Genomic DNA, 22782 nt, shown 5'->3' on the forward strand with positions numbered 1-22782 from the left:
TTTTTTTTTTTTTTTTTTCAAGCCCTGACATCTTTGTACGTACGGCCGTTTAAGAATACGAAACCACCGTAACGTTGCGAGAGACTCCAAGCAATCAGTGAAGGGTTTTGTGCTTGTGGGTCATGGAGGAGAAAGGCAGTCACATTAAAGAGAAGCGCCACTAACACGCTGCGGCTGGTTTCAGACGCTTACCGGGAGGTTTGAGACTGCGGTAACTTTTGCTCTTACACGTTTCTGAAATCAGACGGACTCGACAGACCGGAGAGGAGGGACTGTCGGAAGGGCTACAGCAGCTGCTGTCGGCGGTGAGATGAACATCATGCTATCCGTCTATTCACGCTTCTGTGGCGACACACGACAGCAGCGATCTCCGCACTGGCCCGACGGCAGCTAGCTAGCACCGTCAGCTAACGCTAGCTACACTCGCTGTTGTTGAAAGGCTCGTTATTCCTTGAAATCTTCTTCGCTTGAGTCGCTATTTAATGAGCAGCATGTCAGCTATGTAAGAGGAGATACGTTGCGTTGAGTTACCTAGCTAACATTGCCGTTTGTGGCTGAAGCTACGGTTAGCTTCGTGCAAAACAAAGCTATCAGTGCAGACCCACTGCTCCCAGTCCAGTTAACTGGTTTCACACATGACAGCAGTTTGACAGGTAAAAGCCTGTGACTGAGCTCGGCTGCTTTTAGGTGTGGATAGTGTATATTATATTTTTCTGTGCTTGAGATAATTCCCACAGTAAAGATGGGATATGACGTGTAGGACAAGAACACACCTTCCTCCACAGGTAATGTGGAGGAAAGGTGGTCTGGGTTTGTGCTAACAGAAAGTGAGCGAGCAAACAGGTGTCGCAGCGGCCTGTCTGTGATAGTGTGTGTGTATTAATATCTTTGTCTAATCCTCTTACTTTGACCCTAATCATCATACAGCAGCTCTTTGAATCAGTCAGAATAAAATACCCTTAAATTTATAACCCACCTGTACAATGAACTCATAATATAATCATATTTTCTGCAGCGCTTTCAGGTGCTGTAGTAGGCTGGAAATTCAACTTCTATTCCTGACAGTTCATTATGGAAATATAACTATTACGTTTCCCTCCAGGGGGGTTAGAGAAGTTGAGTAGGCCAGCATGTCCAACAGTCTGACAGCTGTTCATCCCCGGGCTTGGATGTAGGTCAGTGAGTTGAGCAGCAGCTTTTCCTCATGGACCACGTAGAGTTATCTTCAGTGTTTGCACTTAGGCACTAAATCATTGTCGTAAAGATTTTTCCCTTGTTGTTGATTTACTTTTAGAGGATCAGGTGAGTGATCGGCAGATTAAAGAGGACCCAAGATGTACGTAATGAGATTATGATATTGTTGCTGTGACATAACATCAGGTGTGGGTATCATTTAGATTTTTTTTTGTGCTGGTCCCAATAACATGCACAAATACCAGTGCCAGAATGTCAAGTGATTCATTCAGCACCTTTCTTGGAAATATAAGCAGGTTTTTCAGGTATTAAGTCTTCATGCCACTTAAAAATGGTAGATTTTGCTTCAACAGAATGATTTTCTCTAAATAAACTAGTCAGAAATTGGCAGAAAATTTATTGAAATTAGGATGCATCTCATCAAAGAATAAGTTAACAAGACTTGGCATAGCAGCTTTGTCATATTCAGTGCTATGGAGGCATTTTTCCAAAGAGGTGTTTAGGTTTAATACCCAGCTCTGCAGGATAGTAATTATTGTCTGATTTAGGTGATAATAGTAAGTGTTGTCTTTTTCTCATTGTTAAGGCAGCACTGCGGTTGAAAGCTAAAATCCTCTGAACTTAACAGACTAACTGAGTGAAATATGCAGTGAATGCCTGTGCCTGCTGGGCCGTCACATCCACATTATTAATGGTTCACCCTCAGCCAGGAAATGACATGAAAACAGCAGATGGAGCTTGAGTTTGGTTACATGACATGAGACTATCTGTGCAGTGTGAACACCCTCTAGATTTCACCTTGCTTGGCTCGTCAGAAACACTAACAAATGTATTTTGGGGTGATTTGAGATAGTTTACACCGATGCTAAGGATTATGTGGACTGATAAGTGCTTATAGAGTCTTTTGGTGCTGAACTGAAAAATTCTCTGTACCTCTTGGAGGTTCTTGAACGCATCACTCTCAGTGATCCAGTGCTGTTCTTCAGTGTGCATTTCTGTCCTGACCACAGATTGGATTTAGTGCAGTCATCCAAAAATACGCGTTTCCATCCTCTTCTCAGTTCTCAGGTGGTCTGATTGGGTTTGCCTTGTCCTTGTGTTGCCATGGCGATGCGGGAGTTGGTGGAGGCAGAATGTGGGGGAGCCAATCCCCTCATGAAGTTGACCAGTCACATGACCAAGGAAGGGGGGGCATGGCGACACCGCTCAACACCTACAGTGAGTATTTTGTAGATATCTATTAGTAGATGGGTCATTTCTTACAAAGTGTACATATTCCAGTCTTACTGTGAAATTGCTGCTCAGACATGGCACCAGTTGTTCTGTTACCTCATTTCTTCCTTCTTTTTTTCTCAGATTCCACCGACTGCCATAGAAATTGCAACTGAAGAAGAGGTCAGTGCTTATGTTCCCTTCAGTATTCAGCATCTTGTGTTGATGATGGTATTGTGTGGTGTTTAATAAAGATCCATAACCATTTCAGCTGCATTTTCTCTATTATCTGTAAAACTTTGGATAATCTTTATTAGCTTTAGAGACATGTTTTTGTTTTTGCTGCAGTTGGTGAATGAGTTCCTTCAGGCGCCGCCACGGCCCCCACACACATTCGACATGGGTCAGCTGTTGGAGGAGATGCAGCAGATTGACCAGCAGAGCTACAGACAGGCTCCACAGAGAGGTACACGTCATTATTATTATTTTCCTCATGTATTTGTGCCTGTATGGCTTAGGTTCAAATCTGCATACAGACTGTTCAGCATTTTAAAGCACCACATATTTCACAGCTCCAGATGTGGCAGCGTTGGCTCTCTCTGGTGACTGGGCAGCCGAATTCCTCTCAGGTCAGGACTCTGCCTCCGCACCGGGACTCACCGCTCTTGGAGATGCAGCAGATGCTGATTGGACGAGAGAATTTATCGCTGAGGCTGCAGGTAGCTTGAGTTTGTTTTAGCTGCTTTGTCTTGCTCTCCTGTGTTTCACTCTGGAAACACACACTTCACTCGATGTGCATGTTGTCTCTCTGGAGTCATCATCAGTCTGTCGTGTCATCAGATTTACTGAGATCAGAGCAAATTTGCCTTTGATAAATCCTTTTTTTTTTTTTTTTTTGCATCGTAGGTCATTTTTACAATGTGCCTACCCACTGTGTTTTTTCCTTTCGTTGCTCCAGATCCTGGACGCTGGGCAGAGGAGTATCTGGAGCAGTCAGAGGAGAAGTTGTGGCTGGGAGACCTGGGAGACAAGGAGAGTGAATGGTTAGAACAGGGCATGGGGGACGTGTTGAAAGTATGCAGATAAAAAAATGGCTTATGTAAATGGCTACTTCAGTCACACTGAAATAAATGTGGAACATAGGCGAGACACTTGTGAGGGGAGTGAGAGGGATAGGCACAGTTAGACCGTATGGCAGAGTTGAATGCATGTCTGAACCTTGATAACAGTCCCATCTTCTTCATGAATGGGTGTTGAATTTTCTTTTTTTCAAACATGTAACCTTGTATATCCCTGTCTGATTATGTTGAGCTCCATCAAAAGGAAATGATGCACCTGAACAGGACAGAGTAGCAGCCTTGAAGATGTCTAATCATCAACATAGTGCACTGGCCTCTAAAGGACTCGCATGTACAACAATACAAAGTACAGCCTTCGGCCTGAATTGATCCGTCCCAGCCTGCATATGCGGATAGAACTGTTTCTTTGGGACGCTCTGTAAAATGTAAATAAAAACAATCATTTGCAAACAATATGTGTTTGCAGACGACAGTTTTACAGTGTCCTCAAGCCCATGTAGTAACATCTTTTATACAATCATGTGTTTCACAAAGTGGTGAACCTCGCTGCATCCTTGCTTGTAAATGACTGAGCCTTTTATGCCCAGTCATGATACTGTCACCTGTCAAATTCAGAGCAAGCATGGACAGTATTTACAAAAATCAATGACGTTGATGAGGTAAAACATTAAATCTGGAGTTTTTCTACTGTTTTCAGTTGTTTTATATGTCAAAAAGGATCAGTAAATTATCACATTTATGTTTTGAACAGCAACTTTTTGGGAATCTGGCTCCTATTTTATAGCTTCTTACAGTATAATACTAACATTGTCTTTGTTGTTGTTAATCTCACAGGACAAAAGAGTATCAACCAGGAGAGGAGCTGAGGCAAACAGCCAATGAGCTCGTCTCAAAGGTTGATGACCCCAAGTTACAAAATACAGAGGTGAGCTTCGACTTAACGTGAACCTGACAGCTGTCGGATCCTCAGTATGCCATGTGCCATTCCTTTTTACATGTCTTTCACCATATCGTTTCTCTTTTTCCTTTAACATTTGTTAACAGTTGTTCTTTGGGAGCAGAGTGTTTTGGTAGTGTTGATGACTGAAGGTTTATTGTGCTTTTTCAAGGCTATTGTCTTAGGTTGGAAAGAAACTCGTTGGTTTAGAAAGACACTAGCAGTATATTAGCATAAACCTGACCGTTTAGTAATAGTAAATGCTTTTTTTGCTGTCATTTTTTTTTTTTCATTGTGTAGTTCCTGCGATTCATTAGGCAGATTGGCGAGGGCAGTGTGACAGTGGAGAGCAGAACAGACAAACAGCTCACAGATAAAGCTCAGGCCGAGGAGGCTCAGAACTGGGCCTCCAACCTCAACCAGGTACGAGTCATTGCCAACTGAGGAGGGAATGGTTGCACTGGGAGTACATTGTGGAAGCAGATTGGTTCACTTTTGCACAGTATAGGCCATGCCTTGTGACTCATCACGCCAGAATCTGATGCAGAGTAACATTTTCCAAAAATGTAACCAAAAGCAGCCACTCCGCTCCCTGTAATATGAAGCTCCAGGCTGCACAGCGTTGCAGATGGAATCTATTCAGCGAAGAGACGACTCTGCTTCTCTTCGTATGCATTAAGTTTTTAATGTGTACAGTCAAGCTGTGGTTGTTCCCGATCCTGACCCAGTTTTCCTTCAGCTTTTGATTTATCTGGGGTTGTCAGTGATTGCTTTGACTTCCTTCAGTTCTGGGAGAAAAAAGTCCTGGTGCCAGATTTTCGATTGTTACTAGATTTTCCCCCCAAAATCGCGATACTATGGAAGCCCATTTTGGCCAAGAAAAGAAAAAATAGGTCAAAAGTCAGATATTAAAAAACAAAGTGATAAATCAGATTTATGAGGTAATAAGTCAAAATTGCTACATAAGTTACAAATTTAACTTGCAAATTGAAATTTATGAGCTGTTAAGTCAAATGTCAACTTTTATCTCGATAATTTTGACTTGCTATCTCATAAATTTTTACTAATTATCCATGAAATAGTCACACGTAAAACTAAACAGTTTTCTTAATAGGTCAAAATTTTGACTTTTATTTTTTCAAGCCCACCTTTTCATCTTTTTTAATCCAGGCAGAAATGGGCTTCCTTCTTATACTGTGCATGTGTAGCTCTCAGTCCTGTTTTTGATGACTATCTGTTCACCATGGCTCCATTGTACTTTATTGCCCTCTAACTCTGACATGTACTTCTCCCATTTTTGACCTGCCTTCGAACTCTCGGCTACCCATTCCCTCAATTAACAACCGCCATTCATCTACTCCGCCTACTTAAAATGACTCCCACTCCGCCCACCCCTCCAAAAAACCTCATAACCAACTGCTCCCTCCTCCTCTAAACATTGCCCCATTCCCCACCGCCACCCCCTCCTCGCCTCCTGCCATAGTTCCTGATGGAGACGGGGGGAGGGAGTCTTCCCTTGGAACCCCCAGAGAGGATTGAGAAGATTGAAAAAGTTAAAGCTAAACAAGCAGAGCAGTGGGCCAAGGTCGTCAGGCAGGTAGGACCTCTGTGGTCGTGGCAGCGATGGGTATTTCATCTTAAGCCGCTGCTTTAAGTTTTGCAACTAGTGTTGTACTTAGAGTTTTGTCCTACACATGAACAGTAAGATACATGCAGCGATGCATTCTTTAGTTGCTGTTGAGTGCATTTTAATGAGGAAGAAATGGAAAAAGGATTAGAGAACATTAGCTTTTTCTATGTTGTTTCTTCTTTCATCTTTTTCTCCTTTTCATTCATTTCCCTCTATATTTTTCCTGTTTTAATGTCGCCCATCCTCAGCTCAAATAACAGTTTTCATCGCCGGCACCTGCCGACTCAAGTCAACCACTCTCATTGCTTTTCATTGCTATTCAGGTGTCGGTGGACTCGGCTGAAGCCTGGGTGGATGAGTTCGCCACGTCAGGACCGGATTTCCAAGAGGCTAAAGCTGCAGTGGAGGTCAGGCGGGAATCATTGAGCTAATGCTAAATTGTTATGTATTAATTGGGAGCGGTGGCAATGTAGCGGTTAAAGCACACCGGTGTCCTGGAAGGTTGAGGTTTGAAATGGAAATTGAATAGGCAGAAAAACCTGCCTAAACTCTAATTATTTAGCAGGGTGACCTTGATATAGTCACTTAATCCTGTTCGAGGAAAAAAAGCACAAACCACCGTCTTTCTCTTTTTTCCTAGTTTTCTAGCTACACAGCCCCATCAATGCACTCAAGGTCAAATATGCCTGTCATACAGGATGATATATGATGCGAGGAGACTGTGAAGTAATGATATGTGTCTTGTCATGTTGTCAGAGCGATGTGGATTTCTGGGAGAAGCTGCAGCAGGAGTGGGAGGAGATGGCTAAGAGGGATGCAGAGAGCCACCCCTGGCTGTCTGACTTCGATCAGCTACTCAGCACTTCTTATGACAAGGTAGATGTCAACCTGCTGAGAACAGGCAGCTGCTGAGGAATACGATCTCTTTGCATGAGGATTTCTACGTTTTGGGCATGCAACTACAAAAGTGCACAGCACACAGTGTGCTTCTCATGTGCCTGACTCTGTGTTAGAACAGTGCACACACACATACTCTGAGCTGCCTGCTTGTGTTTGTCCCAGGGGTATCAGTTTGAAGAGGAGAACCCCTACTTATCCCACCCGGACCCTTTGTCAGAGGGAGTGAAGAGGATGGAGGCAGGGGACATCCCGGGTGCCGTACGCTTCTTTGAAAGTGCTGTACAGAGAGAACCAGACAACCAGCTGGTGAGACTTTTTCCAGCCTGAGGTTTCATTTGCATTTTTCTAATTCTTTGATCGCCCTCTGAATACTAAATGGAAAAACAGCCCCAAAAAGTCTCTTATGATTATATTCATGTTGGTTTTCCCACAGAAGGCAGTTGTAATGATGCAGTGGTGTGCGCACATGTCTTTTCATTAAATTGCAGGCATGGCAGTATCTGGGAACCTGTCAGGCAGAGAACGAGCAAGAGTTTGCCGCCATCAGCGCCCTCCGCAGGTGAGTAATTAGAATTGCAAAATGCTTAATAAATTTCCTCTGGAGGATCTTTTTATCACCTTTTAGTTATTTGCTGTCTCAATTAAAAACATGCCATTGTTTAATGGCATTCTTCCCATTGCCTCCTCTTCCTTCATTAGATGTATAGAGCTGAAGAACGACAACCTGACTGCCCTGATGGCGTTGGCTGTCAGTTTCACTAACGAATCGCTGCACAGGCAGGCCTGTGAGACTCTTCGCGACTGGCTGAAGCACAATCCAAAATATCGTTCTGTGTGGGAGCAGAATGAGCACGAGCGTCAAAAGGATGGTGCCAGGGAAAGGGACAAGGAGAGGGAGCGGTTCGGGTCACTGCTGCCAGAGTGAGTATTACACACGCGTGGGTGGGATTCATAATGATTTCAGGTTTAAAACAGAACACACAGATTTAGCAGCAGTGATTCTAAAATGTTCTGACTATGGTGTAATATCTTCTGGCTCTCGTTCTGTTTGCTCCTTTCTTTCTTCTTGTGTTTCCTGCACAGATCTTTGTTCACTGATGTCCAGTCCCTGTTCCTGCATGCAGCCAACTCTGACCCCGCCCAGGTGGACCCCCAGCTGCAGTGTGGTCTGGGAGTTCTCTTCAACCTCAGCGGGGAGTACGACAAGGCGGTGGACTGTTTCAGCGCTGCTCTCTCTGTCACACCACAGGTTCGTTTAGGAGCCAGAGCTGAGTCTGTCCTCACACTGCGTGCTCTGTGTCTAAGCTCCCCTTTTTTTTTTCTTTTTGTCTCCATCAGGACTACCTGCTGTGGAATAAACTGGGTGCCACGCTCGCCAATGGAAGCCGCTCAGAGGAGGCGGTGGCCGCCTACAGGAGAGCTCTGGAACTGCAGCCCGGTTTCGTCCGCAGTCGTTACAACTTGGGAATCAGCTGTGTCAACCTTGGAGCACACAGGTGAGGGAGGAAGTTTTTGCGTTGTAAAAAATGTGTCTATTTTCAGCTTTAAAATAGATGTTTTTGCTCACTGTTACGTTAGAATGAATCCATGAATGATTTACTCTTGGAATAAATGTAGATACTATTTTGCAATGGTATACAAGTGTGAACGCGGGTTTCTGGAATAATTACACACCCCTGAATCTATTTAAATAAAAGTTTAAAATTTAATACTGGCAAATTGATTGTGCTTTCTTGCTTTATGTGGTGTGATGTTAGTACATTTCAAACTCTGATGCGATGCAATAGCTTTTATCTCCACTAGATGGCAACAGCAATTTTGGCAGATACACTGTTGACAGTTGAGTTGGTGCACTAAGCTAAAAACATGGTACCATTTAATACATTCTCTCTGTAATGAAGGTTGTAGTGTTCAGTTTTTGTTGAAAATGTATCAGAGACTGAACCTAATGGTCAACTTGGAGGCTGCAGGTAGTGGTAGTGCCGTTAAATTGTCTTGCATTATACTGAGCAGTGAGTAAAAATGTTACAGGAGCAAAAACCACCCAGGAACTGCTTTGGGTTCAGACATAGCTCCAATTAGCTGTTGTTCATCCTGTGGTTCTTTCTCATCCATCCTCAGAGAGGCAGTGGAGCACTTCCTTGAAGCTCTATCCCTACAGCGCCAGGCCGCCGGGGACGGGGCAAGAGCTGCGAGGGGGCCCGGAGGTGCCGCAGCCACCATGATGTCCGACAACATCTGGTCCACCCTGCGCATGGCTCTCAGCATGATGGGAGAGAGCTCTCTGTACGCTGCTGCTGACCGCAGGGACTTGGACACGTTGCTGGCTCACTTTTGCCAGAGAGAGGTGGACGGTGGGACTGAATGAAGACCAGCCGGGGTGGGTGGGCTTATTGAGTGTGAGTGTGTTTTGCTGGGAGGTAAATGTCTGGGTGACTGAATGAAGCGGAGAGGAATCAGAGTGCTAACGGTTCCAGAGAAATAGAGGAGGAAGACACTGTGAATTATCCACCGCCAGAGAGACATCATCTTGTGGTCATGTGCGTTTAAATGACTTTTATCAAATATTGCAGTATTATTCTCTACCTGGAAGACGCAGCCGGCATTAATACAGTCGTGTTACTGTATTGACATGTTTGACAGTCCTCACATTTCCACCCACTGTGTTGATCTGGAGAGCTGGGTTTGTAATGAAATGTCATTTTGCTTTGAAATTTGCTGTCAATGAAGAAAGTAAATGATGAAGAGGTTGCAGGTTAAACTTAATACACACTACAGTCGTGTAGATTAAAGGTACAATATAATTGTCAACGTTGAAAAGAGTACTGCTTTTTATCAAAAGTGCTCCCTGGTGAAGGATTCGGACAGTCAAGAGTACAAATACTATCAGAAGTGCTACAGCAGCTTGTTTCTTTTTTTATATATATATTTTATTTAATTTTGTAGTAATCAGTTATCAGCCAGGACAATGAACTGACAACCAGCGGGACTGTTACTCTTATGGTGTGTGTGCGTGTGTGCTTGTGTGCGTGTATGTATGTGTGTGTGTGTGTGTGTGTGTGTGTGTGTGTGTTGGCTTGGCCGTAGAGGAAAATTAATCCTACATCGGATGATATGATCATATAATTGTAATATCACTAGAATGATTTCTCTGGGCTCCTCCTTCTCGCTCTTTTCATATCGCTCTTGTAAAACAATTTGCTTCATTGTAAAATAATGCTATTTGCCATATTGTGTATTGTAACATAATTGTTGCACTATAATTGTTTTCAGGTTAGTTAAATCCTGACTGCAATGTTTAATATAATATTCAGCAATAAAGCTTTGATTCCAAACATCTGTTGGTGTTTTTATTTTTTTCTAAGTGAACGAAACAACTCGTCTCCAGTGATGTTAAAAAAAGTGTGATACCAAACAACAGATGGCAGCATTATAATTTTTATTTCAAAGTTAGAAACACTTGGACTGAGAATGGAAATTTTAATTATTTTGTGTGAGTAATAATGACAGGAGTAAGAAAACAGTCTTGTTTAAGTATTCATTTGGAGTTTTAAATTCAAAATAAAGCTGTCAAGTTTTTACTTCAGGAAGATAAACCTGTTCAAATGAATTACTTTTAGTTAGTATGTCAGTTTATATACATAGCCTATTGCTGTTATGTGGGTTAGAATTAATTGAAATCGTCACAAATACTAATACAAATATAATAAGCTTTTGATTACTGACATATTGTTTACTTTTACTTTATTAATGCATCATTTTTATGCAAATAATTGCTCAATTTATATTTGCTTTTGAATGTATCATGATTACAACTAAACACAGTGCATTAAAGGTCTAATAATCATTCTCAGCCTCTATATTTCTGTCAATATCGGTTAAAAAGTAAAATCTTTTTGCAGTTTGTTAAGGGAGATGCATGTTTCAGGAGGATTGCGTCAATACTGATATTTCGTGTTTCTTCCCAGGTCTGACAAACAAAGCATGCATTTATTTCAACTTTTTGAAATGTGTTATCAGGAGGACATTACGCCCAGTTCCGGAACACTGGGTTCTAAGCCAATCAGCGCCGAGGATCTGGAGACGACGCGCACGCTGATTGGTTCATTCAAAAATAGCGTGCATGCAACCGCGCCATTTAAATGTTTTAAAAGTCGAGTGTTTCCCTTGTTTAGTGTGGAGTCAGTGAAAAGAGGTTCAGTGCTACGCCTGTCTTCGTCTCTTACAAGGTAAGACGGAGATGTTTCAAACTCTACACCTGGGCTGATTTTAACGAGGTGAAACTCATTACGGTCAACGGTTAATATCAGAACGTTGCCTCTTCACCTCATTTTAATATTGAAGTTGAGACGATAGCTAACTGAGTTTAGCTAAGCTAGCTTGTTTGTTTATTTGCTAGCCAGTTCTTTAAGTTCAGCCTCAACCGTTAACAGGCATTGCATTTTTAATCAGCACACAGACGTTAAGTTGGTAATGCAAGTACGTAAACATGTGAGTTTATGTGTCGGTGTTGTAGAAAGTTACATTGATTTTAGCATTGGTTCTATATCAGGACATACAGGCGCTCATTTAAATACGCACGAGCTACAAATCGTGCTCCATCGTGTTTTGTTTTTAATGATTTTTGTCGTGTTTTACCCTGTTTATACCTTACTGGATGTAACACTCTGTGATAGTAACTGTACAGGCTTACTGGAGACCAGCCAAAAGTACTATTCCTTGTGTGTAAATGTGCTGGTGGCATTTTATTTACAAATGGCTCTAACATCCATTGAATCCTTAAAGGTCCAGTGTGTAGGATTTTAGGGGCATCTATTGGCAGAATTTTACTATAATATTCTTAATTATGGTTTCACCAGTGTATAATCCCCTGATTTCATTACCTTAGAATGATCCCTTTGTATCTACAGAGGGAGCAGGTCCTCTTCCACAGAGTCTGCCATATTTCTAATGTTACAGTCCAGAACAGACAAACCGTACACAGGCTTTAGAGAGGAACTTTGACTTTCTCCTACATGCTTGAAAGAGGAGGGTGAGGAGGCGGGGGTGTTCAGTTGGTTGTAATCTCAACCATCAAGCTCACCACTACATCCACACGCTGGTCTCTTATCTTTTTTTTTTTTTTTTTTTTAAACAAGTGTACTGTGCTTCAGTTCAGTTAAACAATCATCATGGGATCCAGCGAGAGCAAGATGGTTGTGTCTGCACCATTAAAACCAGAGCCAGCCATCAAAAACAGTCGAGTCACTGATCTGATGGATCCACGCTCTCCGTCAACAGGAATTGATCGTACACCAATTCAGGTAGGTTACCTGGCTGAACTCCTGTCAGACATGCTGTGAAATGTGGGGAGGGGGAAATTTTTAAAAGCGGGCTAACCACTGCAAATATTTTTCCTAGGTTGGCAGGCTTGTGTCTAAAGCAGTTGCTGAGGTGAAAGGTGAGTGTCCACTGGCATTCACGGATCCCCGCTCCCCAACTGTCGGCATTGCCCGCACCCCTGTCAGAGAAGTCATGAGAGGTAATTATTTGGTAAAGAGTAATGTTCAGCTTAGCATTTCTCACCTGCAAAAACGCACTGTAACGTGATGTTCTATCATTTTCTCTTTATAGCCACAGTTGGGTCCTTTGCTCGGCGTCTGGGCATGCTTTTCCACAATGAGACTGAAGGCAAAGCCCCTCAAGTCCCCCAGAAGCACCTCAGTGATGCCGTGGAGGAGGAGATCGTCAGGGATGAAGAGCTGGCTTCCACTGAGCCCCTCCTGACTCCTCAGCCCGTCTGCAGCTTTGGCTCCTTTGCTGAGCGTACTAACCCTCTGACCACCCCACCTCTCATAAGTATGGGTGGCTCAAGCCCCTTTGTGCTTCTTGAGCAACCCCAAGTGGAGGTGGAGGTAGAAACTGAGGCAGATATTAGCCTGGAGGAAGCTGAAGAAGCAAAAGAGTCTCCTCTTCACAAGAGATTGAGCATGAGCCTTATAACTTGCCACGAGGGAGCAACCTCATCCCAGATCTATGCTGAGGTGCACTGTGACAGTACTTCATCCCCAGTGCCAAGTGTGGAAACGGAGCCATCGATGGATGGTGTGGATCATTGTTATGCCCTTCCTTCTATCACTGTTGAAACTGAGTCCCCTGTTGAGCCTGTCCCACCCACTGATTCAGGTGATTCCCCAGCACAATTGGAGGAACCAGAGCTGTTGCCGTCTTCTGAGGAAACAAAAGAGCACGTGAAAGAATCATCTCCTGCACCTGCTCCATCAGCGCCAGCTACGAACCCCAGCCCAGAGCAGCCACAGCTCTGCACCGGCATCCGCTGCCCCACCTTTGACCCAAAGAGCCCCAGTCAGGTGGTGTTCAAGCCGCAGTGGTTGGGGAAAGGTTTTGGTGCCACTGGGCTGAGAGCGAGAGGAGTCCAGGGGCAAGGTGGAAAAGGAGGCTCCTCTCCTCTTGCTGTTCACGTTGCCATAAAGAATGTAACCAATGAGAACAAGGGACAGTCTGGGAAACGGAAGCAGAAAGGTGTGTAGACAGTTTGTGGCTTCTCGGCGTCTGTGATAGCAAAATGTTGTTGTTTGACGTTTACTTTCTTTTCAAGGTACTGAAGGCCGCTCCCCACTGCAGATCCTCAAGGAAACCAACTCACCCAGGGACCAACGTCCTCAGGTACTGTATACAAACATGCACTCACTGCTAGTCATGCCTACTCATCATTTACCAAATGTTTATTTTAGACCTACAGTACATTGTTTTGTCCAAATCAGCTGCTTGAGCTAACGTGTCATCCCCATTTTTCCAGATGAAGCTCAAGGTGTCCACCCCAGACAAGCAGAGGTTTGGGCAGACAAACTCCAAAGTGCTGGCAGTGTCTTTGGATAAGGAGAATAGATGATTCACTGCTGCAGTGTGTACAGAATCCTCTGGACGTTATATCTCTTAAAGCAAGCTTTTATGTGTACAGTTTTCTAACTGATTTTGTCTTGTGTATATTCTTTTAACTTTCATTTCAAGCCGTTTTCTATCCTGTTTGCCCTCTTGTAAATATAAATACAATTATTTGCATTCATACTTCAGTTTTAAATCTTTGGATTGATTGTAAACTTGTGTTGCTATTGTTTCTCTTGTGCTTTCTTCATGTTTTTTTTTTCATACTTATTATAATTTAATTTTCTCCAACACCTAAATTGTAACATTTGAGTCTTTATTTCTGCACAAACAGAATAAAAGCTAAACACTTAATATTTGTTCAGTTTGACTAAAAATAAAACATTTGCATATCTTGTATTCCTCTTTTTCTAGCCTTCATTTCCTCATTTAAAAGTTTATAGGGAGGCTTGAGTAATAAACATTAGAGGAAGCCTTTAAATAAGCCATGACATTTGTAGTTAATCCATTAAAAAGATGCCATGTTTGCATGCTTTTATCCAAATATCTAAATTCTTTCATGGCCTGAAAGTGCTAAAGTTTTTCTTTAATCAAAAATGGTGCTTTAACAATGTTTCATGCTTCACTCCATATTCAGTATTATGGACATGTTAAAACCAAAATTATGACTGAAATCTGTGTCAGAAAGTAACACTAAAGGCTTCAGTGATGCAGAATCCCATGTTTATTAGACAGTCTTTAAGAAAGGTAGTATTGCTTTGCTTTGCACATTGTCTGTATCCAGTGTTGGAAAAGAGGCAGTCCAAATTCTAGTCAGAACTTTGACAGAGTTTTTTTTGTATTTACACAAACTGTCCTTCAAGTTTATCTTGTACCATTGCAGAGGAAGAGGGAAGTGGTCATATAGTACAGATTCAGATGTATTGCTCATATGTGCACAATAGATGTCATCATCCATATAACACTCATACAAAAGTCCTCCTGTCCTGAGACAAATGGGTCATCCTTTTTTTTTTCTAAGTGCTTAGTCAACCATGAAACCATTTTTTAATCCCATCTGTCAGGTCAACAGTCTACCCAAAGCACTTTTCAGGTCTAACTACAGGGGGGTAGGGTTAGGCCATCTGATGAGACCCCAAATCCTGGTAAATATTGTCCATCAATCACATACAAAACAACTCAAACACTAATGTAGACATCTGCAAACTATAACTCCATTTTAATTAAAATTAGAAAATGAAAAGAAAGTAAATGTAAGCATGTAGGGCATCTACCAAAAACTAAGGACAAACAACAGTCTGAAACGAAAACGCAAATGCTCATATTATTCATATGACATTATTTATGCTTTGATATAAAACACAGCATAGCTAGTGTGAACCTACACAGGCTGTAACTTGACACATATTCGATTCTATCTCATCCAGTGTGCTACCATTTCCATTTGGCAACTGCTCTCATTGGGTGATCTCTGAATTGCTGCGGCAAATGTGCATATCTTATCGATTTGAAACGCAGTATAATATAACTACTAAGAGGAATGATCTTTTCTGAGACCCCCACCCCAAATTCCCCCATAACGTGAGAAGAAAGGTGAGAGCGCGATGTGACAGAGAGAGGAGAAAATCTTCACATTACGACCCCTCTCCTACATTAGATAGGACTTGGCACAATTAAAATACCCTCTTCTCACCCTATGCGTCTCCTTGTCCCCCTCCCTCAAGCTCTGATTTCTTTTTTTTTTTCTAAATCTTCTTCACTTTCTCCTGGGCAGATGTTAACTGCTCTCGTTCTGCTCGCCGGTGAGGAACAGCCTCAGTTCCATATCTTGAGGAAGCTGTCCCAGGATCCTGTGCAACACGCCATTCCATCTGAGGACACTCCGATACAGCTCACCCTGTTGTCGTGACCAGCCAGCACCCCTGGACCACAGAAAACACGATGTACGCTAAGCAACGTACCACTGAAAATACCACTCAAATCACTCCATCCTATATGAGGCACTGGAGGTTTTAGATGCTTTAAAATCAACTGCTAAATTCACTTTATCATCCATGTTTTCCACCTGTACTCACCCACTCTCTCAGATTTGAGTGTGTCCCAGATGTTGACATTGAAGTCATCATAGCCAGCCAGCAACAGGCGTCCAGACAGGGACGGGGCCAGGGAGGTCACCCCGCACATGATGCTGGAGTCCTGGTAAGTGATGAGCTCCTGATCAGCTCGCAGGTCGTACAGCTTACAGGTGGCATCGTCCGACCCTGTTATCACTGCGTTACCATTGGGGAAGAACTGAAAGAAAGAGACGTGATTAGGAAACCGGCCAAGAAAGTCAGAGCTCTGATACAGAAGCGATCCTCACCCCAATTGCATTGATGTCACTCTCATGGCCTCCAAAGGTCTGTCTGCATGTGCCCTCCCTGATGTCCCACAGCTTGGCTGTGAAGTCACAAGCCCCTGAGATGAAAAACTTGAAGTCTGGGGACACGGCCAGGGACATGCAGTCTCCCTGATGTCCAGCAAAGATGGTCTTTTGGGTCCCTGTCTCAATGTCCCATAGTACGCTTGAAGGAGATGGACAAACGTAATATTCATTTCTGCTTTCACTCCAAAGAAGGAAGTTGCAACATGCTTTTTGGTTCAGTTCTCACCAAGTGCAGTCTCCAGAGCTGGTGATGATCTCACTGTCACTGAGGAAACGACAGCAGGACAGGTAACCTGGCCAACCAAAGAAATATCACATGAGGAACCTCAAGACAACAGTGCAAGTGAATAAGAGGACATCCAACTCAGTCAAGTCCAGTGAAACAGCAATTTCCAGTCGTGTCGTACCTGTGTGTGCCGCCAGCTCACGCATGACCTTGACGTTCCCGTCCTTGCCTTTGAGGTTGTAGATGGAGCACATGTTGTCCAGACCACCACAAGCCACTAGGTTCCCCGAAGGTGCATAGGCACAAGTCATCACCCACGATGACTTGAGAGGGATGGCATTCACCTGGGGACATGCAGAAAAAGGTGAAACTCTTGTCTTCAACCACTGAAACCAAACGAACTTGAATCACTGAAACGCTTAAATGCCCTGATTTTCTGTTTTCTTTCTTTTTTTGAGGTTACATGGATATATGTGTATTGTGTTTGAGGGTGGATGTGCATGGCAAGGTTTAGGGTTCATTTTCAGCAGGGAAAGCACATTCATGGCTTCACATGGTGTACATTAGCCCTTATCTTCCATTATCGTAAACATGATATGCCACTCTTTTGCGCTTTCCTACCTTGTTGGTTGTAATGCTGTCCCACACTATCAGTTTTCCATCTTGCGAGGCACTGACACACAGCTGGCTGGTGTAACAATGGTAGTAATTACAAACCAAAGGAGGAGACAGAGGGAGAAGGAGATACGTGAGCTGTAAGTGTCAGCTGAAACATTAACATCAGGCACAAGCTATATTCCTATTACTTCATCCAGTTAAAAATAAAGTGTGTGTCACAAATCTAATTTACCTATCAGAATTCCCTCGTGCATTTGTTGGCTAACCTCACGCTAATTTAGTTCAAAATTCAATAGAAATCAATCACATGTTGGCTGTGAAATAAACCAGCAGCTGTTCTTTCAATTTGTGCACAATATGCTGCATATTTACCTGGATTCAGCGCCCCAGTGCATAGCGTAGATCTTGGCAAGGTGACCCCTTAGTGTTTTCCTGGTCTTCATCTGGACACGACCCACTACGGTGATCCCAGCTGCTTGTTCTTGCAGTGTGGAGTCCTGCACCGCCTTACGAGCTGCCTGGAGAGCAGACACAGACACAGGGAGTCAGGTTACTGCCAGATGTGGTTATCAGCAGTATATAGTGTATATTTTTTTTGGGGGGGTGGGGGTTAAAATATGTCTTCAGGTCATAGTGAAAAACAAAGCCACATAATGTCGGTTTCTTAGCTAACTAAAGGTGACATGGACAGGTGTACTGACAGTGATCTGGTCTTTGAGGCTGTCCGCCTCCTTTCGCAATTGCTCCATTTCACCCATGGCGTCGGTTGTTAGGCACTGTCACCAATCTAGACAGGGAGATATGGCTGGAAAGCTGGTAATCCTGAAATGACATAACAGAATTTAGTTACCAAGACATAATTCAAGAAAGTAGATGTGATTCGTATTTAGTTTCTAGTCACAGCATTACCCATACAAACACGTCTCCATTTTACCTGCACCTACCTGAGCGTTTTTAATAATCCCTAGCTCCAGTCTCCAAGTAATTCCTATTTTGCAAGTCAAACTGGCCCTCATCTACTTTGCAAACTTCCATAAACTCGCAGGAACACACGCAGAAACCCACAGAACACACCTACTCATGCATTCATTTAGCGTGCGCGCACACACACACACACATAAGGACTGTATGAATATTCGAGGATAGCAACAGAGAAAGTGTTTGTTCTTCAGAAGATGTGACACATGTTGAGCGCACACATCCTCACCCAGAATGTACACACAAACCAGTATGTCCTGTAATAATGTCATCAGCTCTCAGCCAGTCACCTCTCACTCCTCAACATATTCACAACAATGACAGGTGGGCTGTGCCATTTAACACTCCGATGAGCTCCCACCTAATGGTGATGGCTATTGAATTTGGTAATGCTGTGATTAAATGAGCAGTGGTTACCTGTTGCCCAATCATCTAATGGACAAACTCATACAGTGTGACAAATGCAATCAGGGCACAAGTGAAAAGGCAGAGTCACCAGCTGACTTTACAGAAGCAGAGCAGTTCAAAGAGACACAACACATGACACTGACTTCACAGAAAAGCAGCACAATATAACCAACCTGAACAACAACACCCTCGTCCTTCTACTGTACGCGTGCAGATATTACAGACGACTTTTCTTTCTCGTGAAGAACCAGATGTCATGATGCCATTTCCTTTATCTTACCTTGAAAACTGATAGGAGGGAACACTTGCGTTGATCTTATCGTATGAGTCCCTGCAGCAATCTCTCTCTCTCTCTCTCTCACTATTTGAATGGCTGTCCCTGTCAAAACACATGACCAAGTGGATTTGCCTCTAATTTGTTTGAAGTGAGAGGGAGAGGAAGGGAGTGAAGCAGGGAGTGACTCTGTAAAAGAGATTTGCTTTAATTGTTTGCCACTGGGCTCTATGCTTTATCTATCTGCAATGCTTGAAGTGAATGGAAGATGGTCTGAATCGTGTTAAAATGAAATTAGAGTGCTGATTCAGCCTTTATAGTACTACCAAACACCTCAGTAGCAACAATATGGGTGTCCAGCCTTAAACTAATGATAACTACATTGCTCCTGAAGTTGGTAACAGGGGATTTCAGGCCTTTGTTCCAGATGGAAATTGCTTTGATAATGAGTGTTGTAATGAATGCTTGAGTGTTTTAGTCGTGCTATTAGCCTTTTGCCATTCTGTTCCTGGGACCCTGCCATTGTTCCATGTGATTAAATGACTGCTAGGGTTTGCTGGATGGTGAAGTGCATTAACGCAGCCAGAGAGAAGAGGAGGGAGAGGGAGGGGAGGAAGGGAGGGCGGTGGAGGGTAAGAGGCGAGGCAGGAGAGTGAGTTTTAAATCCTACTGGCTGAGATTTTAAGGGAAGCCTTTTGAATCAAATCTGCTCTCATCCGATTACTGACTGCTCTTTGCATCTGGATAAGAGATGGAGAAAGGGATGGGGGGGCAGATAGAGGGATGAGAATGAGGGAGGGGGCAGATGGAGGAGGAGGGATGGGATGCAGGGAGAGTTGTGAGAATGAGTGCCGGTGAAGGGTGTTTTTCGGCGGGCCTGGGCCTGTGAACTTGAGTCTGACAGTGGTGCTCTGCAGTTTGCATCCTGACCTCAGCTGACAGCTCCTGACCGGCTACAGCGGAGCGTCTCAGACTCGTGGTCTGAGAATATGGCTCTTATTCACTCGTTAAATTGGCAGCAGAGCGATGCTGTTTGTGTTGTAGCTCCTTATATTTACTAAAACACTAACCTAACATACAGCATCAATGCTAGAATTGGGAAATATTGACAATATAATGACGATAAAATGAATTTGTCTACCTGTTAGTATCTCTGTGAGTTAATGTTGCAAATCAATGATCAGGACCGATTTTATGGTAATACTGGATTTTTATGGGATTCTTGCATTCAGTGCCATGATGTACCTTCTTCTATCAGGTACTTAAGACGCTGGATTGGCCAGAAATAGACATACCTGTCTTGCAATTTTATCCATCATCACTTTCTCAATAGCGATTATAAAATTTTTATCCATATGGCCCACGTCTAGTCTAAACCAACCTTTCCTCTCCTCTTAAAAGCACAGTCAGTAATTTCAGACTACTTTGAATCTAAATTTGACACCACGCACGATACATCCACATCCACATGCTTAACATAGTTTCATCATGCAGATTATGTCTGACAGAATTAAGAATCAGACAACAAAAGGTATTTGTGTTTGTCTGATTATCAATGTGTATGACAAAAGCAGCATTGTATGCTGATCCCATGTAAATCCCTCTGTTGTGTGTGCCACAAACGCAAGACAAAAGGCATGTAAGTGCATTAAATGTCTGTTGATATAATTTTGAATGGCATCTCCATGTTTGATATCTAAATATTTGTTTTAACATACAGCCCAGATACTGTAAGATCAGATGTATATGATATCATAAGTGTCCTGCATAACAAAAACAGGAACTTTTTCATTGAGTTCATTAATTGTTTGTAAGTTTAAGGATACTTCATCATGACTGTCAAAATATCACTCCAAACTTCAGGATTTTGTCAAATTATTAAAGGTGATAAATGTCTTTTCAGCCTTGAACCCAATTCTTATCTGACCCTCTGAATCTGATCCATCCATCTGAGCAGCATGGCACAACTTCACAACTACCAAGAACAAATTATGTGCACAGCAACATATGACCATCAACTCACCAATTAGGAGACTCCTCTCGAGGTGTTTTGGCAGATCTCTAATCAGTCTTCCTCCAGCGGTCTCCCTCTGGCTGTTGTCATAAGTTCTGCCCGCCTGTTACCACACTTTCTCCCGCTCATTCACTTTTAGTATCACACACAGTCGGATATTCCTCCGTCACTCACTCTCTCCACTGCTCCTATGAGGAACAGATGAGGATTGGAGGGATGAAGGGAGATCAGTGATGAGGGGATAAACCCTGGGATGGACAGAAAGAGGGGTGGAGGCGGGGGAGTGTTGTGCGGTGGGGGTAAAAGAGACAGAAAGGGAGAGGAGACAGAGGGGAAACCAAACAAGGTGCAGAGCGTGGGTACGGGGTCACAAGACATGAGCCGGGGTGAATCCGAATCAAAAACCAAGAGATGGAAATCATGGAGGGGAGGGGAAAGAAGATAGGAACATGGCTTTTTATGGTGCTGAAATAGTCTTTAAAAGATCTGTGACTGGCAGGAGGGTTTGTGTTTTGTAAACCTGGGGTGAAGCTAATATTAGAAAGTTTATGAGCAGAGAGGGAGAATGGCAGGGCAGAGATCAGACAGGGTACAGTGGTGATATGGAGAATAACTGATGGATCCAGGAGAGACGTCTTCCTGGTTCGTCATTAGCAGGCGGATTGGATTACTTTCCACTGGATGACAGTCTCTGTCCTCTTTGCTCTTACTGTCAAAATACTGCCTACCATTTTTGACCTAATGTCACACCTAAGGGTCTCTCTTTTGGGCCCAAATAACCCTCTGGCATGAAAGTGGCCTCTAAACTTAGAGATTCACCTTTTAATTTCCGCCCTTGCTCGTTAGAGAATGTGCACCTCACTGCTGTTGCGCATTACCTAACAAAAGCAGATCACCTGTGCTGGTTATGAAACAGCAGAGCTTGCACTCGCTGTCATGAGATGGCACTTTCAGGCCAAAGGGTGGGTGCTTTTTCATTGGTAAGTTTGACTTGCCTTTTATGGAATCTCAGCGATCCGTTTTTTCCCTCAAGTCTTCAAATCGATCCTTTGACAGTAAGGTGAGCGAGTCAGCAACCTGTATAATGTGCACTGTCTCAAGAATACAGAGTCGTTTGCTGTGAACAAACACGGTGAAACAAGCTATGAATATGTTAGCGAATGTGCCCATCCAGTGGTTCTAACAAGTACACTTCACAAAATAAAAGCATATTTAAATGAGATGAACCAGGGTCTGAATTCTCACTAGTGCCTGAGATGCTGCTGTAGCTGATAGTGACCTTTGACCTCCCTGTAGAAGAGGAGGCAAACACAAAGGAAAGTTCCCTACAAGGATCACATTATTGCTCTCTGTGGAAACCCTGAAGGGAAAAGATTCAGATGATTAAATGGTTTCACTGTGATGCTTCACAGTCAGGACTTCTTCTGTTGGTGCGCTTGCACGCTTGCACGCTTGCACACACACTACAAAAAGCTTGTGTTGTGTGTGTTTTCTACTTCCTGGGCTTATTCTACAATTCAGTGTGGATAAGCACAGTTCTGCAGTTTAAAAGTGTTGACCTTTGCTCACTCAAGCACAGTGACGACAGAAGCAGACTGACTGAGCCGGCTGAGCTGACCCTGGATTTGGGAGATGGAGTTGGTGCACTGCGTGCTGTGAGATGGAGCATGAAACTGAGAGAAAACCAAAACCATGAAAAAAAAAAAAAAGGATTTGTTAGCAGGCGAACAGGCGCTGGCCAGGATAAAGAGACAGACAGAGAGTGTTATTTTGGGTTAGAACAATGATGTCTTGATCTTGCATTATCCCTAGTATAAAATCTTTTACTTATTACTTATTTTACTATTTGTAGCTTAGATAACTAGCATTGCTTTAGTTCATCTGGTATTTTTAAAGTCATTATCAGGAGAGTTTTTTGTCTGTTTTTTCAGTCTATAAAGCCCAACAAGGGTCTCTGAACCTTTAACCTCGTTTTGAATAAATGGGGTAAGTCGGTGGAGAA

The 22782-nt window shown here is 43.1% G+C and overlaps 3 protein-coding genes across 5 annotated transcripts; 2 read left to right on the forward strand and 1 right to left on the reverse strand.

The window, feature by feature from the left end:
* The first annotated feature begins 51 nt into the window (after nucleotides 1-51).
* pex5 (peroxisomal biogenesis factor 5) lies at nucleotides 52-10289 on the forward strand. Of its 3 annotated transcripts, XM_076737158.1 has the most exons (17): nucleotides 89-305; nucleotides 2256-2412; nucleotides 2551-2589; nucleotides 2755-2872; nucleotides 2979-3125; nucleotides 3365-3449; nucleotides 4320-4410; nucleotides 4723-4845; nucleotides 5906-6019; nucleotides 6376-6459; nucleotides 6809-6928; nucleotides 7115-7258; nucleotides 7441-7511; nucleotides 7652-7873; nucleotides 8036-8201; nucleotides 8291-8448; nucleotides 9074-10289. In XM_076737158.1, the coding sequence occupies exons 2-17, from the start codon at nucleotides 2299-2301 to the stop codon at nucleotides 9318-9320; spliced, it is 2043 nt and encodes a 680-aa protein (XP_076593273.1). In that variant the 5' UTR covers nucleotides 89-305; nucleotides 2256-2298; the 3' UTR covers nucleotides 9321-10289. The 3 variants fall into 3 exon arrangements, with proteins under 3 accessions (XP_076593275.1, XP_076593274.1, XP_076593273.1); XM_076737159.1 differs by lacking the exon at nucleotides 5906-6019 and having other exon boundaries at nucleotides 79-305; XM_076737160.1 differs by lacking the exons at nucleotides 4723-4845; nucleotides 5906-6019 and having other exon boundaries at nucleotides 52-305.
* Nucleotides 10290-11128: 839 nt separating this feature from the next.
* Nucleotides 11129-14234, forward strand: cdca3 (cell division cycle associated 3). Its single transcript, XM_076737960.1, has 6 exons — nucleotides 11129-11181; nucleotides 12106-12255; nucleotides 12353-12473; nucleotides 12566-13474; nucleotides 13551-13618; nucleotides 13752-14234. Exons 2-6 carry the CDS (start codon nucleotides 12124-12126, stop codon nucleotides 13842-13844), a joined length of 1323 nt encoding a protein of 440 aa, XP_076594075.1. The 5' UTR covers nucleotides 11129-11181; nucleotides 12106-12123; the 3' UTR covers nucleotides 13845-14234.
* A 304-nt stretch (nucleotides 14235-14538) lies between these two features.
* gnb3a (guanine nucleotide binding protein (G protein), beta polypeptide 3a) lies at nucleotides 14539-21506 on the reverse strand. The gene is made up of 9 exons (XM_076737730.1): nucleotides 20790-21506; nucleotides 17808-17928; nucleotides 17479-17624; nucleotides 17110-17176; nucleotides 16670-16832; nucleotides 16489-16555; nucleotides 16200-16401; nucleotides 15913-16129; nucleotides 14539-15759 (listed from the first exon to the last, which is right to left on the reverse strand). Exons 2-9 carry the CDS (start codon nucleotides 17862-17864, stop codon nucleotides 15653-15655), a joined length of 1026 nt encoding a protein of 341 aa, XP_076593845.1. The 5' UTR covers nucleotides 17865-17928; nucleotides 20790-21506; the 3' UTR covers nucleotides 14539-15652.
* Nucleotides 21507-22782: the final 1276 nt, after the last annotated feature.

This window comes from Chaetodon auriga, chromosome 8 (assembly GCF_051107435.1).
Source record: "Chaetodon auriga isolate fChaAug3 chromosome 8, fChaAug3.hap1, whole genome shotgun sequence".
In the NCBI taxonomy this organism is placed as follows: Eukaryota; Metazoa; Chordata; class Actinopteri; order Chaetodontiformes; family Chaetodontidae; genus Chaetodon; species Chaetodon auriga.

Bases quoted from the DNA above. Each gene is read 5' to 3' on its own strand.
- gnb3a (XM_076737730.1), bottom strand. From the start codon at position 17,864: ATGGGTGAAATGGAGCAATTGCGAAAGGAGGCGGACAGCCTCAAAGAC. The intron at 17,177-17,478 runs GTAAATATGCAG...TTGTTACACCAG, and splicing joins CACTGGGGCGCTGAATCCAG to CCAGCTGTGTGTCAGTGCCT. The intron at 16,402-16,488 runs GTGAGAACTGAA...ATCTCCTTCAAG, and splicing joins AGCTCTGGAGACTGCACTTG to CGTACTATGGGACATTGAGA.
- cdca3 (XM_076737960.1), top strand. From the start codon at position 12,124: ATGGGATCCAGCGAGAGCAAGATGGTTGTGTCTGCACCATTAAAACCA. The intron at 13,475-13,550 runs GTGTGTAGACAG...TTTCTTTTCAAG, and splicing joins TGGGAAACGGAAGCAGAAAG to GTACTGAAGGCCGCTCCCCA. The intron at 13,619-13,751 runs GTACTGTATACA...CCATTTTTCCAG, and splicing joins CCAGGGACCAACGTCCTCAG to ATGAAGCTCAAGGTGTCCAC.
- pex5 (XM_076737158.1), top strand. From the start codon at position 2,299: ATGGCGATGCGGGAGTTGGTGGAGGCAGAATGTGGGGGAGCCAATCCC. The intron at 2,413-2,550 runs GTGAGTATTTTG...TTTTTTTCTCAG, and splicing joins GACACCGCTCAACACCTACA to ATTCCACCGACTGCCATAGA. The intron at 6,929-7,114 runs GTAGATGTCAAC...TGTTTGTCCCAG, and splicing joins TCAGCACTTCTTATGACAAG to GGGTATCAGTTTGAAGAGGA.